Genomic DNA, 14,641 nt, shown 5'->3' with positions numbered 1-14,641 from the left:
GGCTAGCCTGTGTGCAAAGATGATTTCATATTCCACCAAATGTTATTTCTTATTGAAGTTACCTGCAATTCATCCGATTTCAATAGTTTCTGCAGCTAAAGCAATGGAGGCTAAATATCTTTGACATTTTTACTGATTAATTAAACCATTAGCCAAAATGATGAGTGTTACACTGATGTCAAAAGTTTCTTTTATTTTTGAACAGTGCTTGTTAATCAACATCTTGCAGTATGTCAATGGCATTTTATTAAGCTTTTTTGGACATGCAGCCCATTGCAGGCACAAATATGAAAAGGCTAGTCAGCACGGCCACTCATGCGGTGTTACTAATCTTGTTGTCTAGTTACCCCTCAGATGTGTCTGGGGTAATTAAAGAGAAACACTGTTCATTGAAAGTAGAGCAGAACATTATAATTTCTGTTTCATCTCAATTATCTAAATCAATTGATTATGGAGTGAAAGCCAGTTGTCTGTCAAATCTCTTCGTGTGCCAATGGTAAGTGACCCAAACAGAATAGGGCAATGTATTTCAATACAAATAATGAAGCAGAAGAAGTAAAAGGACTACTGTAACCATTGGGTATCATGAAATTCAAGGTAGGAATGGAAGAGTGCACATCCTTTTAGAGCCATACAGCACGGAAACAGGTGCTTCGTCCATGCCAAGCACAATAGCTCATCCAAACTAGTCTCATTTGCCACTGTTTGGCTCATAAACTTCAAAACCTTTCCAATCCATGTACCAGTCCAACTGCCTTTTATAAGTCACTAGTGAATCTGCCTCAACAACTTCCTCTAGCAGATGATTCCACATTCTGTAGACCACCCTTTGGGTAAAAAAATATTGCCAAAGTTCTTCTTAAATCTTTCCCCTTTCATCTATGCTCTCTGGTTATCGATACCACAACCGCAGAAAAAAGACTGAGTGCATTCACCCTATTTCCCCCTTATTTTATATGTACACCTCCAAGGTCACCTCTCCACATCTACGCTCTAAGGAATAAATTCCAAACCTGTCCAACCTCTCCCTATAACTCAGTCCTTCAAGGTCAGCATTCTTATGATTTTTTTCTGCATTCCTTCCAGTCCAATAACATCCTTCCTACAGCAAGGCAACCAAAACTAAAAGCAATACTCCAAGTACGGCCTCACCAGCACACTATACAATCACACCATGAGCTCCCATGGTGTCCTGACTTATGAAGGACAGTGTGCCAAAAGCCTACTTTACCAGACTATCTACCTTTGACTCCACTTGCAGTGAATGCTGTTGTTGCACTCTAAGGTCCTTCTGTTCTAGGACCCTGCCTTTAACTGTGAAAGTCCCACCCAGATTTGACTTCCCAAATTTAAAACCTCATGCTTATCAGAATTAAACTCCATTTATAATTCCTCAGCACATTTACTCAGCTGATCAGGATGACCACATAATTTTTCATAACCCTTCTTCATTGCCCATTCAACACCTATTTAGTGTCATCTGCAAACTTAACAACTATGCTTTGTACATTCTTATCTAAGCTGCTGATACAGATAACGACAATGGGATCGGCACCAAATTGGTGAGGTTTTACTTGGTTTATTGCACTATAAGACCACAAAGTTTAGGCCATGTGGTCCATCGAGTCTGCCCCACTATTTCATCAGGGCTGATCCATTTCCCCCTCAACCCCAATTTCTTGCCTTCTCCCTATTACCCTTCATCCCCTGACTAATCAAGAACCTAGCAACCTTTATCTTAAATATACCCAATGTCTTAGCCTCCACAACTGCTTGTAGCAACGAATTCCACAGATGCACTACTCTTTGGCTAAAGAAATCCCTCCTCATCTCCGGTCTAAATGGGCTTCCCTCTATTCTGAGGCTGTGTCTTCTGGTCTTATGCTCCCACACCATAGGAAACATCCTCTTCACATCCACTCTATCGAGGCCCGTCAACAGTTGATAGGTTTCAATGAGGTCCCTCTCTCATTCTTCTGAATTCCAGTGAGTACAGGTGCAGAGCCATCAAATACTCCTCATATCAATCCCCGAATAATTTTCGTAAACCTCCTTTGAACCTTATCCAATGTCAACACAAAAATAGTAAAAAATATTCCAAAGGTAAATTAGATTAGATTAGATTATGAGGACACGCAGTCCTCTTTTATTGTCATTTAGTAATGTATGCATTAATAAATGATACAATATCCTTCCGGTGTGATATCACAGAAACACAGGACAGACCAAGACTGAAAAACTGACAAAAACCACATAATTATAACATATAGTTACAACAGTGCAAGCAATACCGTAACTTGATGAAGAAGAGGCCATGAGCACGGTAAAAAAGTTCAAAGTCTCTCTAAAGTCCCACATCTCACGCAGATGGGAGAAGGAAGAAAACTCTCCCTGCCATACCCGACCACAGTCCAACTCTGAGTCGTCCGAAAACTTCGAGCTCCGACCAGCCCTCTGACGCCGAGCACCATCTCTGCCAAACGCTTCGACCCCATCTCCGGTCACCAGTAGCAGGCAAAGCCGAGGATCTTGGGGCCTTCCCTCCAGAGATTCTCCATCGCACAGTAGCAGCGGCAGCGAACCAGGCTTTTCAGAAGTTATTCCAGATGTTCCTCTGTGCTCTCACGGCTGTCTCCATCAAATCAGAATTGTACACGGCCCCTATTTAACAAATACGATATCATTTCACCGGAGAGGGTACGCAATAAAAAGTGAATTACAAAGAACATTAGTGTTCATAAATGAAGCATTTTGGGCATTTAATATCCATTTTCAGGACAAATCTAGCAAATTTAGAATTGGGTTAAACAGCCCTCTATTTTGCACAAAGTCTTTCCATTCCATATCACTAACTCTAGATCATTTAGATCTGGACATGAAAACTGACTCTGTTTGATACATGACTGTGGCAATTTGCACATCACATCCCAGAGGAGCTTCACCATGCAAATGTTTCACAGCAGGCCAAATAAGGAAATACTAGGACAATGACCAAAAACTTCCATAAGGAAGATAGAAAGCCTTATGCAATTAAAATTAGGGTGCAAGAGAAACCAGAATTTGAACAGCACCCAAACCTCAAATTCAAGCCCAAGGAGGCGATTGAACAGGGAGAGCAATGGTGGGATTTGGTAGTATATTTAAGAATTTAAATACAAAAAGTAACATGGATGCTAACATTTCAAATAAAGGACAGAAAATGGTGGTTTTGTTCGATCAGATAAACAATGTCTATGAACAAAGGAACAATTACATTTCAGGTCAAGTACCCGTCAGAAATGAATGAGTTTAGATATAAAACTTTTTTTTGTGCAAACAAAGAGAGAAAGGAACACAAAAGGTCTGTGGTAGGGTGGGTGAGATGCAGGAGAAAATAACTGACAAAAGCAATGACGGTCAAAGGCAAAAATAATGGATCAAGTAAAGAAACAAAATTACTGGCTGTGGTAATGGCATTAAAAAATTCAGTAACTTTATCGAATGCTGAATTCAGTGCAATAACAACACCCTACTATTCAATCTTAAAGTTGAACATTATCAGAACAAAGTAAAGGGTAAAGGGCAAGAATGAAGCACTGAAGTAATGAGAAACTGTTGGCTTACTTCAGAACTGTAATAATAGCATCAAAAGAAGGAAGAAATTACAAGTATGAAACCTCAAAAGTAAGGTCTATAATGGAGTCAAGGAAAAAAGCAGAGAAATAGAGGTGATGGTCTCAGATCCAAACTAAAATTCAAAAGATGCTTACGTGGATTCAGGGAAATGCATATAACTCCAGCATTATAGACAAGCAAGAAGTGTCCTAGTAACAATGGCAAATGGGGCTATAGGCTGAACAAATCTAAGAGCTAATGAATGATTAGATATCTGGAAGAATCACTATTACAGATGCTTTTATTGAACTGAGAAACCAGACTTCAATCCATGGACTTCTGCACACCTTTTGATAAACCAAAATACTAGTATTTAACATGGGACAAGTCCAAGGTTCAAAAGTCACTTTTTGAAAACATACAATTCTCAATATTCTGACTAAAGACATCCGTTAGTCTTGCGAGACCATAGATCTGCACCTGGAAAGCCTTCACTCTCCGGGCGTAGGCCTTGGCAAGTTTGTATGGAAGACCAGCAGTTGCCCATGCTGCAAGTCTTCCCTCTCCACGACACCAATGTTGTCCAAGGGAAGGGCATTAGGACCCATACAGCTTGGCACCAGTGTCGTCGCAGAGCAATATGTGATTAAGTGCCTTGCTCAAGGACACAACACGTTCCCTCGGCTCGGGTTCGAACTCACGACCTTCGGGTAGCTAGTCCAATGCCTTAACCACTTGGCCACGTGTCCATATATTCTGACTAAAATCTATTATATCAAAAGAAATCTGACTCATCTCCTATTGATGACTTTTTAAACATGATAATATTTACAAAATGATTGATTGCTGTGTGTAATTCGATATCCAAGGTTTTGAGAGTTGCTATATAACTACAAGATTTTAAACATACTGTGAACAATGATTCCCATATCTAACACCAATATATCTCCTCACCAAAATCAATCACAATCACCTGGATCTATACCAACCCAGCCTCCAAGACCTCAGCCAGGTACCAAACGACTCCAAAGTCTGCCTACAATTTTCTATCAACACAAAAGATTCTACAGATGCTGGAAACCCAGAACAACACGCAAAATGCTAGAGGAACTCAGCTAGTCAGGCAGTATCTATACTTACTGCCCATTATGCCACTGGCGTTTAGGGCAGCAATGAAGATCCTCCATCTCTTCAAGGCTTCCTTCATTGTGTCAGTAGCTCCCTCGGTTTTCATTACTATGTCATGCAAGTCCTGAGTGGAGACTCAGGAATACCATTGGACTCAGACGTAGAAGGATTTTTCATTGCTATTTCTGTAACAATTTTGTTTTACCAGTCAGGGTTGTTAACCCTGAGCTGAAGACTCAGACCTGGAGGACCAGTGAACTACTCTTAGTCTGTCCTCTACCCTTTGCCATACCTGTTTGGCATGGGTGACCCTACCAAGATCCAAAGCATAAAGCCCTGACTCCAGCCAGCATAACTCACTGAGGCACACAAACCTCCAAGCCACAACAAGGTTGTGGTTCTCTTGGAGGAGGCAGCATCTATGGAAAGGAATAAACAGTTGATATTTTGGGCCAAGACCTCTCATCCTTTATCTATGTCGACTCGTCTGTACACCCTCCACACATCATTGTCCTTACCCTAACATATTTCCTGTCACTTATGAACTAAGCATACTAACCCACTTCTTTCCCTTTGCAAGCTCCACAAGAACCGAACAAAGAAATACTTTTCACATATTTTCACAGGAGGGAGGAGAAGATGGCGGCGCAACGCAGCACGCACGGCCGTTCCAAATTGATATCGTATCTGTGAAGTAGGACGCCGTGCACAATCCTGATTTGATAGAGAAAGACGTGAAGAAGTACGGAGGAACATCTGGAGTAACTTCTGAAATGTTTGCTTCACTGCTGCTGCTACTGCGCGATCGAGAATCTCCGGAGGGAAGGCCCCAAATCCTCGACCTTGTGTATCCCGTTGCCAGGGCTGGGGTCGAAAAGCTCGGCAGAGATGGTGCTCGGTGCATCGGTGTTGGGGAGCTGGTCGGAGGCTCGGAGTTTTTGGGCGGACTCGGAGTCGGACTGTGGTCGGATGCTTCCAGGATGCTGCATCGGCAAGTTTGCGGCGCTGGAGGTTTACCGTCTGCGTAAGATGATGGGACTTTCGAGAGACTCTGTGATTTTACTGTGCCCATGGTCTGTTCTTATCAAATTACGGTATTGCTTTGCACTGTTGTAACTATATGTTATAATTATGTGGTTTTTGTCAGTTTTTCAGTCTTGGTTTGTCATGTTTCTCTGTGATATCATTCTGGAAAAACATTGTATAATTTCTTAATGCATGCATTACTAAATGACAATAAAAGAGGACTGTGTGTCATAATCTAATCTAATCTTAATCTTAATAGTGCAAGGCCTTCCTGTGCTGCAGCCTCACACAAGAAAATCTTGATTGCCTGCAAATGGCATTACATTAATGGACCTTTCATGGTAGCAAAGAATTTCTAAACTATCATTCTTTGCAAGGTTCTCAAAAATTGGACTGTTGTTCAGTTTTTCCTAACTTCTATCTTTAAAATCTACTTGACATTACTTCATCACCTTTATTATTACTTCATCCCTATCCTCGGCAGTGTCTTGCACAATGGCCTTGGCTTGTCATCATGTTTCTTACTGAAATTAGGCATGCTAAATTTACTAAGAAAAAGGTTCAATACCCACTGTGACATTGAATGAAACAGAATTATGACTTTTTCCACTTAAAAAATTAAGAATGGATAGAAATTGCAACCACTGCATCTTCATTTTACAATATGTATTTATGATGCCGTGTTACTCTGGCATAGAAAAATTGAAAAGAAAAATTCATGTAACTATATGAAAATTAAATAACATAATAATATTGCTTATAATACATCAGTAGGATATAAACAAGAATCAGCAACATGAACCATCTGAAACCAAGGTGCCAAGTTGACTCTTTCCAACTCACAATTCAGGTTATCACATACAATTCCTCACTTCCAAAACAAAACATTGACTCCACTTTATAGTGTCAAGCTATCCATTGAGATACTTAATTTCCTTGAGGTATTTCAGTCGATCTTCAAAGACAGCAGAAAGTTATGACATAGTAAGCCAGGCTCTATGCAAGTTCCTGATCACAACTTAAGGCTTACTGTGTGATAGAGCATTCAATGAAAGGAAGTGACAGAAGTGATATTGTAAACATCACCTGTACAACCCGAGGATAACACAATCTTACATTCTGGCATAGATCATCAAAAGAAAGTGAAAGACCAAGTTTAATGATGAATAAGAATGTTAAATTCACAGTCATTTGTTTTTATCCTACAAATTCTATTGGAGCATATATTAAGAATGTTGTAACATGGCTCTGTCAAACTTTTATTAAAATGATTTCGGCCACATAACAATATAATGTGGAAGTAGAAATTGCTCAGGAATACCTCCCTTTCCCCAACCACATAATTTTTGAAACAACCATGTAAACTAAAAATCAACATGAAAGTTGGAATGTCAAAAACATATTCAACGATTACTCTGGTCATACACAGCTATAATGACAATATTGAATTAACAAGTGGCTATCTAGCTGCAGTGAACACGTGCAACATGCAGATTACCAGTGAAACAAGATATTCTCTATTGCTCAAATTTATCAAAAGCTAATGTCACCGAAAGCACCCATGGCTATCTGCCGAACCCAATATTCAATTGGAAAGCAGTATTATCAATGTATAAAATCTGTAAAAATAAATCAATAGTTGCTTACTATCAAACTGCTTACTGATCTTTTATTCAACGTACGAAATACATCAGGAATAGGAGCCCTGTTCTTAAACACTCCCTGCCTCTCTCGTCTTCTCAAAACCACTGAAAGCACCACATTGTCATTTAAAGTAGTTTCATGCACTGGGTTTTCAACCCGTCCATTGCAGAGATCTTGGTGAATATCTCTAAACAGAAATTGCAGTACCTTGGTCCGTAGTCACTCCCTAAAGATCCCATTCTCCGGGGAGGTTTGGGAGAAGAGTTTACGTTTACATTCTTGGCGTTCTGTCTGGTTGCTTTCATCACTGCCTCTGGCTCTGAAGAAGAAGGTTTCAGTTTTGTTCCTGCCATCTTTCAGACTGCATAGAGTTTTCTCCAATTAATTTTGCACATTGACATCCACAGCAGTTATTGCTCTGCATAAAACACTGCAGGCAGCTACCACCTGGCCTTAAATCCACACGCTTCTCCCCCCGCTTGAAAGTGGAATCGTCCTAATCACCAGATTTTTTTTTCCGTCGGTCTTCACGATGTAAGGAATAAGAAGGAATGCAAAATCTTGGTGTTGCTAGTCATTATGACAACAGCAGCCAGCAACTGGGAAGGAAGTACAGTATTCGACAAACACGACGGGCGAAGAGCACGTGAAATGCTACGGAACCCTGTTTCTATTGTCCGCAGGCTGTTAGTGTAGGTGGAGAATTTTGTCCCATCGATACAATTAAAAGGAAAGTTACAAAAGCAATGTGCGTGCAAAAAAAAAACAAAAGCATGTAGCAATGTGTGCCCTTTTCAGTTACATCATATACATAACATAAATTGTCGCTGTAAGCACAAGCACCTTTAAGCCAGTGGGGAGACAAAACCGTTACCAGACCCATTTCCGTTCACGTAACTAAAAATGTTACCGACTAGTTTATGATACTGGGTCATCCCAAATCACTTTACAGTCATCAAATACTGATTATAATTTATAAAACTCTGCTGAAGAACAGGTCGCCATAAAAAGCAGCGTGATTATGACCAATGATCTGTTCTAGCCATGTTAGTTTTGGGTTCACGTTGGCCAGAAAACTTGGGGGAAAAAAAACCTTACTATTGCACTGGAGTGTCATCCTAGATGTTGTAATCATGTTCCTGACAGAGGCAAATGGACATGCAATAAGACTCAAAATATACTGTCCACACATTACCCACATTGAGAAAAATAAAAATCCCATGGTTAAAAGCCACTGAGCAATAATAGTTCAACAGCATAAATTAAAATGTTAAAAATTTATTATGATATATATTATTCAAATCTTACTTAAATTGTACTGGTTTATCGTATATGTACATCAAGTATTTAGGGATTGAATTCATTAGATCAAATGCCAAGTTTATTTTTTCTATATAGAGATACAGCACAGTAACAACCATTCTGGCCCAACGAGCACATGGCGGCCAAATTACATCCATGTGACTAATTAACTTTATCCTGCAATTCTTTTAAATGTGGGAGGAAACTGGAGTACCCGGAGGAAACCCACATGGTAACAGAGTGAACGTACAAAATTCTTACATGCAGCAGCGGGTATTGAACCTAAGTCACTGCCATCGAATATAGTGTTACACTAATGCCATGCTATTGTGCCTACCCCGCCCCCACTCCAAACTTTATGTTTTTGAATGTTTGGCTCTGAAGTAAATAATCCAAAAAAGGTGTTCAATTCTGGTTATACCCTCCCCATCAGGAATGGAAGGGAAAACATCAAAAACACATTGCTCATTTTATTAGGTTATTACAAGAGTAGATATTCAGAGATTTATCTCTTCAGATTGCAACAAAAATAGAATTTATTCAGAATATTGTAAAACTGCAGAAATATATTTGTGAGAAATACACTGGAAACCCAGGTCAGGCATCACTACTCTAGGGATAAAATCAGAGCAACACTGTATTACAAGATAATGATATCATCAAGTCTGATGAATCAGCCTGAAAAAGTGTTGGCTCTACTTCTTAACTTGTGTTCAGTTCTTGTCATCACATTTTAAGATGCAAGGCCTCGTATGGAACACCGTTCTATAACATTCCTCTACAGCTGCGCAAGCCAGGAAATGTTCAGGAAATTTTTACACAGCCTGAAAAATGCAGGGCACATTAATAAAATTTTATGTAAAAGAAAATTCCAGCTGCATGGCAACAAAGGCAACGTGTGTGGGAGCATTTCAGTTACTGCGCAGCCGTGCACCTGTGCAGTTTGGAGGGAACAGTGTCATTCTAGTTAATTTGTTTTCTTCATTTATGACAATGTATTTGCAATAAAGGATTTCAGCAAGATGAAACACTGGATTTATTTCCCTTTGAGCCGAGAAGATTAAGGGGAAATTTGATGAATGTACTTAAATCTCAAATAGTTCCTGCAGAATAGATAAGGAAAATCAAAGTGTTTATTGTGGCAGAGTGCCTGGCAGAAGTGGACAGGGATTTAGCATTATTAGAAAAGAAAGATGAAGCAACATTAGGGATGTTAAGATACTTGGTGAGTTTTCATGATCTGAACATGTTGCTTTAAAAGTTATTGGAAGCAGATTCCACAGGAAATTGGATAAACTTCTGATCACAAGAGAATTACAGACTTATGGGAAAGAGTTTGAAGTTGAACCTATTTTTTGGTTCATTTAAAGGACTGGCAAAGGTAAAATGGTGCATGTTGCAAAATGGACCAAATGGTTTGTTCATAGCGACACACAAAAATTGCTGGAGGAACTCAGCCGCCCAGGCAGCATCTATGGAGAACAGTACAGTTGACGTTTCAAGCTGAGACCCTTCATTAGGGCTAGAGAAATCTGCATCTGCAAATTTTCTCTTGTTTGGGCTTGTTCATAATCTATGATTCTATCAAATATGTACAGAATAAAAGAGAGTTCAGGGCATCAGCACGACACAAAGTAAACAAATAACTGCATTGAAGTTAGACATAGTAAATGAGGCTCTTCATGTAATCCATTAATGTTCTCTGAGCAAGACTGGCAACAGGAAACAGGAAACATAAAAATATAATTGTTTTGATGTCAGAGAATTGTAGGCTAGAGACTGCTCTGGTTCTTTACATGCACATTATTTGCATTATGTGAATATTGTATATTTAATGCATTTTAACCAATAAGCAATGCACTGTTCCTGCAGTTTATGTCAATAAATATTGGATATTTTTAGTTAAGACCACAAGTTTTGCCCAATTTGCAGTGCTAAACTGGAACCAATCAGATTTCACTTCCTTTGAAAAACATGCAACACATTGCATCTACAAGCCATCATTACCAAATTACATCCTCTGAAATGCATATAGCTGAGATCAGGTGAGAAACTGATCAGAGTGATAAAGATACCATTAACCCCTTTGTGATTCAACACTCCATTGATGGTGTCTATATTCACACATGGAGAATGTTCTGGTGAATTTGTCAAGCATTCTTTCACTCCAGCATGATCTCAAAAGGAAGAAAGCTAATAGCTTCAGAAATTTAGAATATCCTAAAGTGTTTTTCAACCAATTTCATAACTTCAAAGTTAGCTGCTCTGTGATCAATCTATATACTGTATCTTAAAAGTAATCACATAATTTTTTAGTGATGTTAGTTGAGGAATAATTACTAACCAGGACAGAGACAGTCCTACTGCTTTTATTTTTATATATATATATATATATATATATATATATATATATATATATATATATATTACTATGGGATGTAGATCTCAGAGAGCTGGGCTTAAGTTTATTCAAAAGCTGGCACCTCCAATATGTAAAACTTCGTCGACAAAGAGCTTCCTGGCTAGATTTGATTCTCAGTATTATCTGTGGGAGGAAATTAACTGTTGATGTTCTGGGTCAAAACCCTGCACAACTGAGCCTACGTCCACACTAGACTGGATAAATCCATAACTGAAGCTTTTTATCTTCGTTTTGACCCTCTGTCCACATTGAAACGGCATTTTCCTCCCCCGAAAACGGAGCTTTTCAGAAACGCTCTCCAGAGTGAATAAATCTGAAAACGCCTAATATCCGGCGTAGCGCGTATGGAGTAACCGGCTACTTTTAAACCGCTGACATGACGTGCCGGAACAAATGGTGGCGGCAGCACGACATTTCATTGTTTTCTTAAACGCAACCTCCAACACTACAACAACAATATCTGACAACAGATGTGTAACAGCCTAATGTAACATTGTATGGAAATACAACACTGATGCAGACATGTTTTATACATTTAACAAGGTGCTTTATTAATGTATTGTTTGTGCAAACATTCAACAGATCCAATTGTCACTTTTGCCCAGTAACTCGTTCTATTGCACATGTTAAATACAGCAAAATAATACATAGAGACATGGCAAAAGTAAAGGCAAACAAATGAGGTAACAGTAAATTTCACTTTTGCCCAGTAACAAGCCTTATTGCATTTAGTTGTAGCTGTCGTCCCTTTCATCGGTGAAAAGACTATGGCTGTAGGAAATGTTTCTGGACAAACGCACAATAAGACTTTCATTTGGCAATTTCCTTTTAAGTTTTTCTAGTCTGTAACTGGACAAACGCGCACCAAGTATACCGTTTCCTCTTCACCTGTTTTCTGTGTGTCCTGCGCATGCCCAGTAGGAGGAGATTCGCCCAAATATCTGTTTTAATGTGGACGGAGGTATTTTGAAAAACGACTGGTGTGGACGCCTATCGTTTCTACATGAAACCAGCATTTTCAAAATTATCCGGTCTAGTGTGGACGTAGCCTGAGAGTGAAGAGGGCAGAAGATACAAAAGCTTGAAAGTACATTCCGTTAGATTCAAGGATAGCTTCTACTCCGCTGTCATCAGACTCCTGAACAGACCTCTCATATGAAAATGTTATTGATAACTACAAAAAGTATATTGTTTATCCTTCAAAATGCATCAAATGAATAATATTCATAAAATGATATGCATAAAAATCATTATTTGTATTGGGTTATTATTGTCACATCTCCTCTCTCCACTTTTAAGTGCTGATGCAGGATCTTAACCCATTCTTCCTTCTCAACACCCCACACACAAAAATGCTGCTTGACCCACTAAGTTCCTCATGGACTATTGTGCTAAATTTCATAATCTGGAGCTTTGTGTGACCAGTTTTGATTCTCTTTCTTGCCGCCTAACAGGAAAGAGAAGAGGCAAAAATAAGTATTTTTTTTAATGCAGCATAAGACGTGACAGAAGAATCAGTGCTGGAGCCTCAACATATAACAATTTATGTAAAAAATAATGGATGAAATTCCCAAAGGTGTGGTTGCTAAATTTTCAGAAGACATAAAGTTTGGTAAGAACTTTATGTTGAAAGGTTGTAAAGATGCTCCAAAGGAATATGGATAAGCTAAGTGAATAGGCAAAGATCTAGCCGATGTATTATAATACGGGAAAATATTAAATTGCCCCATTTTTGAAAGAAGAATGAGAGACTGCAGAGAGCTGAGCTATAGAGGACTCCAAGCCTTCTAGTGCCTAACCTGCAAAGGCAGGTCCAGCTGGTAATGAGCAATGCAAATATAATGTGTTTTATTTTAATACAAGCAGAGCTTCTACTTCAGTTACATAAATTGCTGTAAACCACATATAGAATTAGTCTATTTAAGGAAGGATGTTAATGCATTGGGAGCAGTTCAAAAGAATTTACTCAGTAATAACTGGAATTAGCAGACTGTCATGAGAAAATGTTTGAAAGTCCAGACATGTGTCTCTTGAGTTAACATTGAGAGGTGACTTCAGTGAAATATACAAGATCTAAGGGGATCGAGTATTAGAAAACATGCGTTCTTTAGCTTTAGCTTCTTGTGAAAGCTGTTAAAGCTAGAAATCACAATATGATAATGAGAGGTTGCCTACTTACAATGGAGATGAAATAAAATACTTACTGTCTGGGAAATGAGAATCTGCAACACACACAACATGCTGGAGAAACTCAGCAGGCCAGGTAGCATCTATGGAAATAAGTATAGTCAACATTTCGGGCCAAGACCCTTCAGCAGGACTGGAGAAAAAAAGCTGAGGAGTAGATTTAAAAGGTGGGGGAGGGGAGAGAGAACCACCAGGTGATAGGTGGAACCTGGAGGGGGAGAGATGAAGTAAAGAGCTGGGAAGTTGATTGGTGAGATGAGGTGAGAGAGGGATAAGGGGATGGGAAATGGTGGGGGGGGGGCAGTGTTGGGGGGTATTATTGGAAATTTGAGAAATCAATGTTCATGCCATCAGGTTGGAGGCTACCCAAATGGAATATAAGGTGTTGTTCCTCCAACCTAAGTGTGGCCTCATCACGATAGAGATGAGCATATCGGAATGGGAATGAGAAGTGGAATTAAAATGGGAGATCCCACTTATTCTGACGGAGTGTAGATGCTCGGTGATGTGGTCTCCCAATCAGAGGATTTCTGATAAATTTTTCCCCAAAGAGGAGCAGAAGCAAGTTCTTTTTGGAAAAAAAACAGAAGTAGATATTTACTTGATAGAGAATAAAAGATAACCCTGACTAGACGACAATACAGAATTAAAGTTACAATTAAATCAGTCTTGATCTTTGCAAACAATGAAGTCATTGGCTCCCAATTTGAATTCTTTAGTTACCTGACCAGATTTGAATCTAGAACCTTTTGACTCAGAGGTGAATGTGCTACCAGTTGAACAATTAGAAGACATGGAAGCAATAAAAAAGTATGTTCAAGTCATGACAATGATTCCAAAAAAAAAGAAAAATTCTGTGAAAGTTGAAGATGTGAAATAGAAATACCAAAGACTAGGCAAAAGATGTTGCTGGAGAACTTTTGATTAGGAAAATGTAATACACTGTACATTTAAAAGCTCCAAATAGTGCCAAATACACCCTATTAACTATTTGCCTGTAAAACAAAAGTAAACTTATCACATTTGAAATTGATGAATATTTAGCTAGACTCCTGCCTCTTGAATACGTATTGGAGGGCAGCATCAACATTCCTGCTGAATGTTTATAATCACATCTGTAAATTTTCATCTCTGCTGTCATTAGCCCACTCTCTTCCACCCATTAGTAAAAAAAAACACAAGATCTTCAGCTTGTATCTCAATTAATTAGAATCTGCAACACTGAGTTTTTCACTGTACTCATTTTCCTTTGTAGAAGGGGAGGGGGGGCGGGTGTGTGTGTGTGTGTGTGTGTGTGTGTGTGTGTGTGTGAGTGAGTGAGTGAGTGAGTGAGTGAGT

General features: G+C 39.1%; 1 protein-coding gene across 5 annotated transcripts in view; it reads right to left on the bottom strand.

Annotated features, from left to right (window-relative positions):
- The window catches only part of kcnt1b (potassium sodium-activated channel subfamily T member 1b), a 436,729-nt gene that overhangs the window by 260,514 nt on the left and 161,574 nt on the right, over window positions 1–14,641 (bottom strand). The window contains exon 1 of one of the 5 annotated variants that reach the window (XM_063073586.1): window positions 7,600–8,043. The exons of the other annotated variants lie outside the window; for them this stretch is intronic. Within the exon in view, the coding sequence (XP_062929656.1) occupies window positions 7,600–7,745 (146 nt within the window). The 5' untranslated portion in view covers window positions 7,746–8,043. Of the gene's footprint in view, window positions 1–7,599; window positions 8,044–14,641 lie in introns of those variants that run through there. 5 annotated transcript variants of the gene reach the window in all.

The sequence above is a fragment of the Mobula hypostoma genome, chromosome 21 (assembly GCF_963921235.1).
Source record: "Mobula hypostoma chromosome 21, sMobHyp1.1, whole genome shotgun sequence".
NCBI classification, from domain to species: Eukaryota; Metazoa; Chordata; class Chondrichthyes; order Myliobatiformes; family Myliobatidae; genus Mobula; species Mobula hypostoma.
This window is presented reverse-complemented; position numbering and strand designations above follow the sequence as displayed.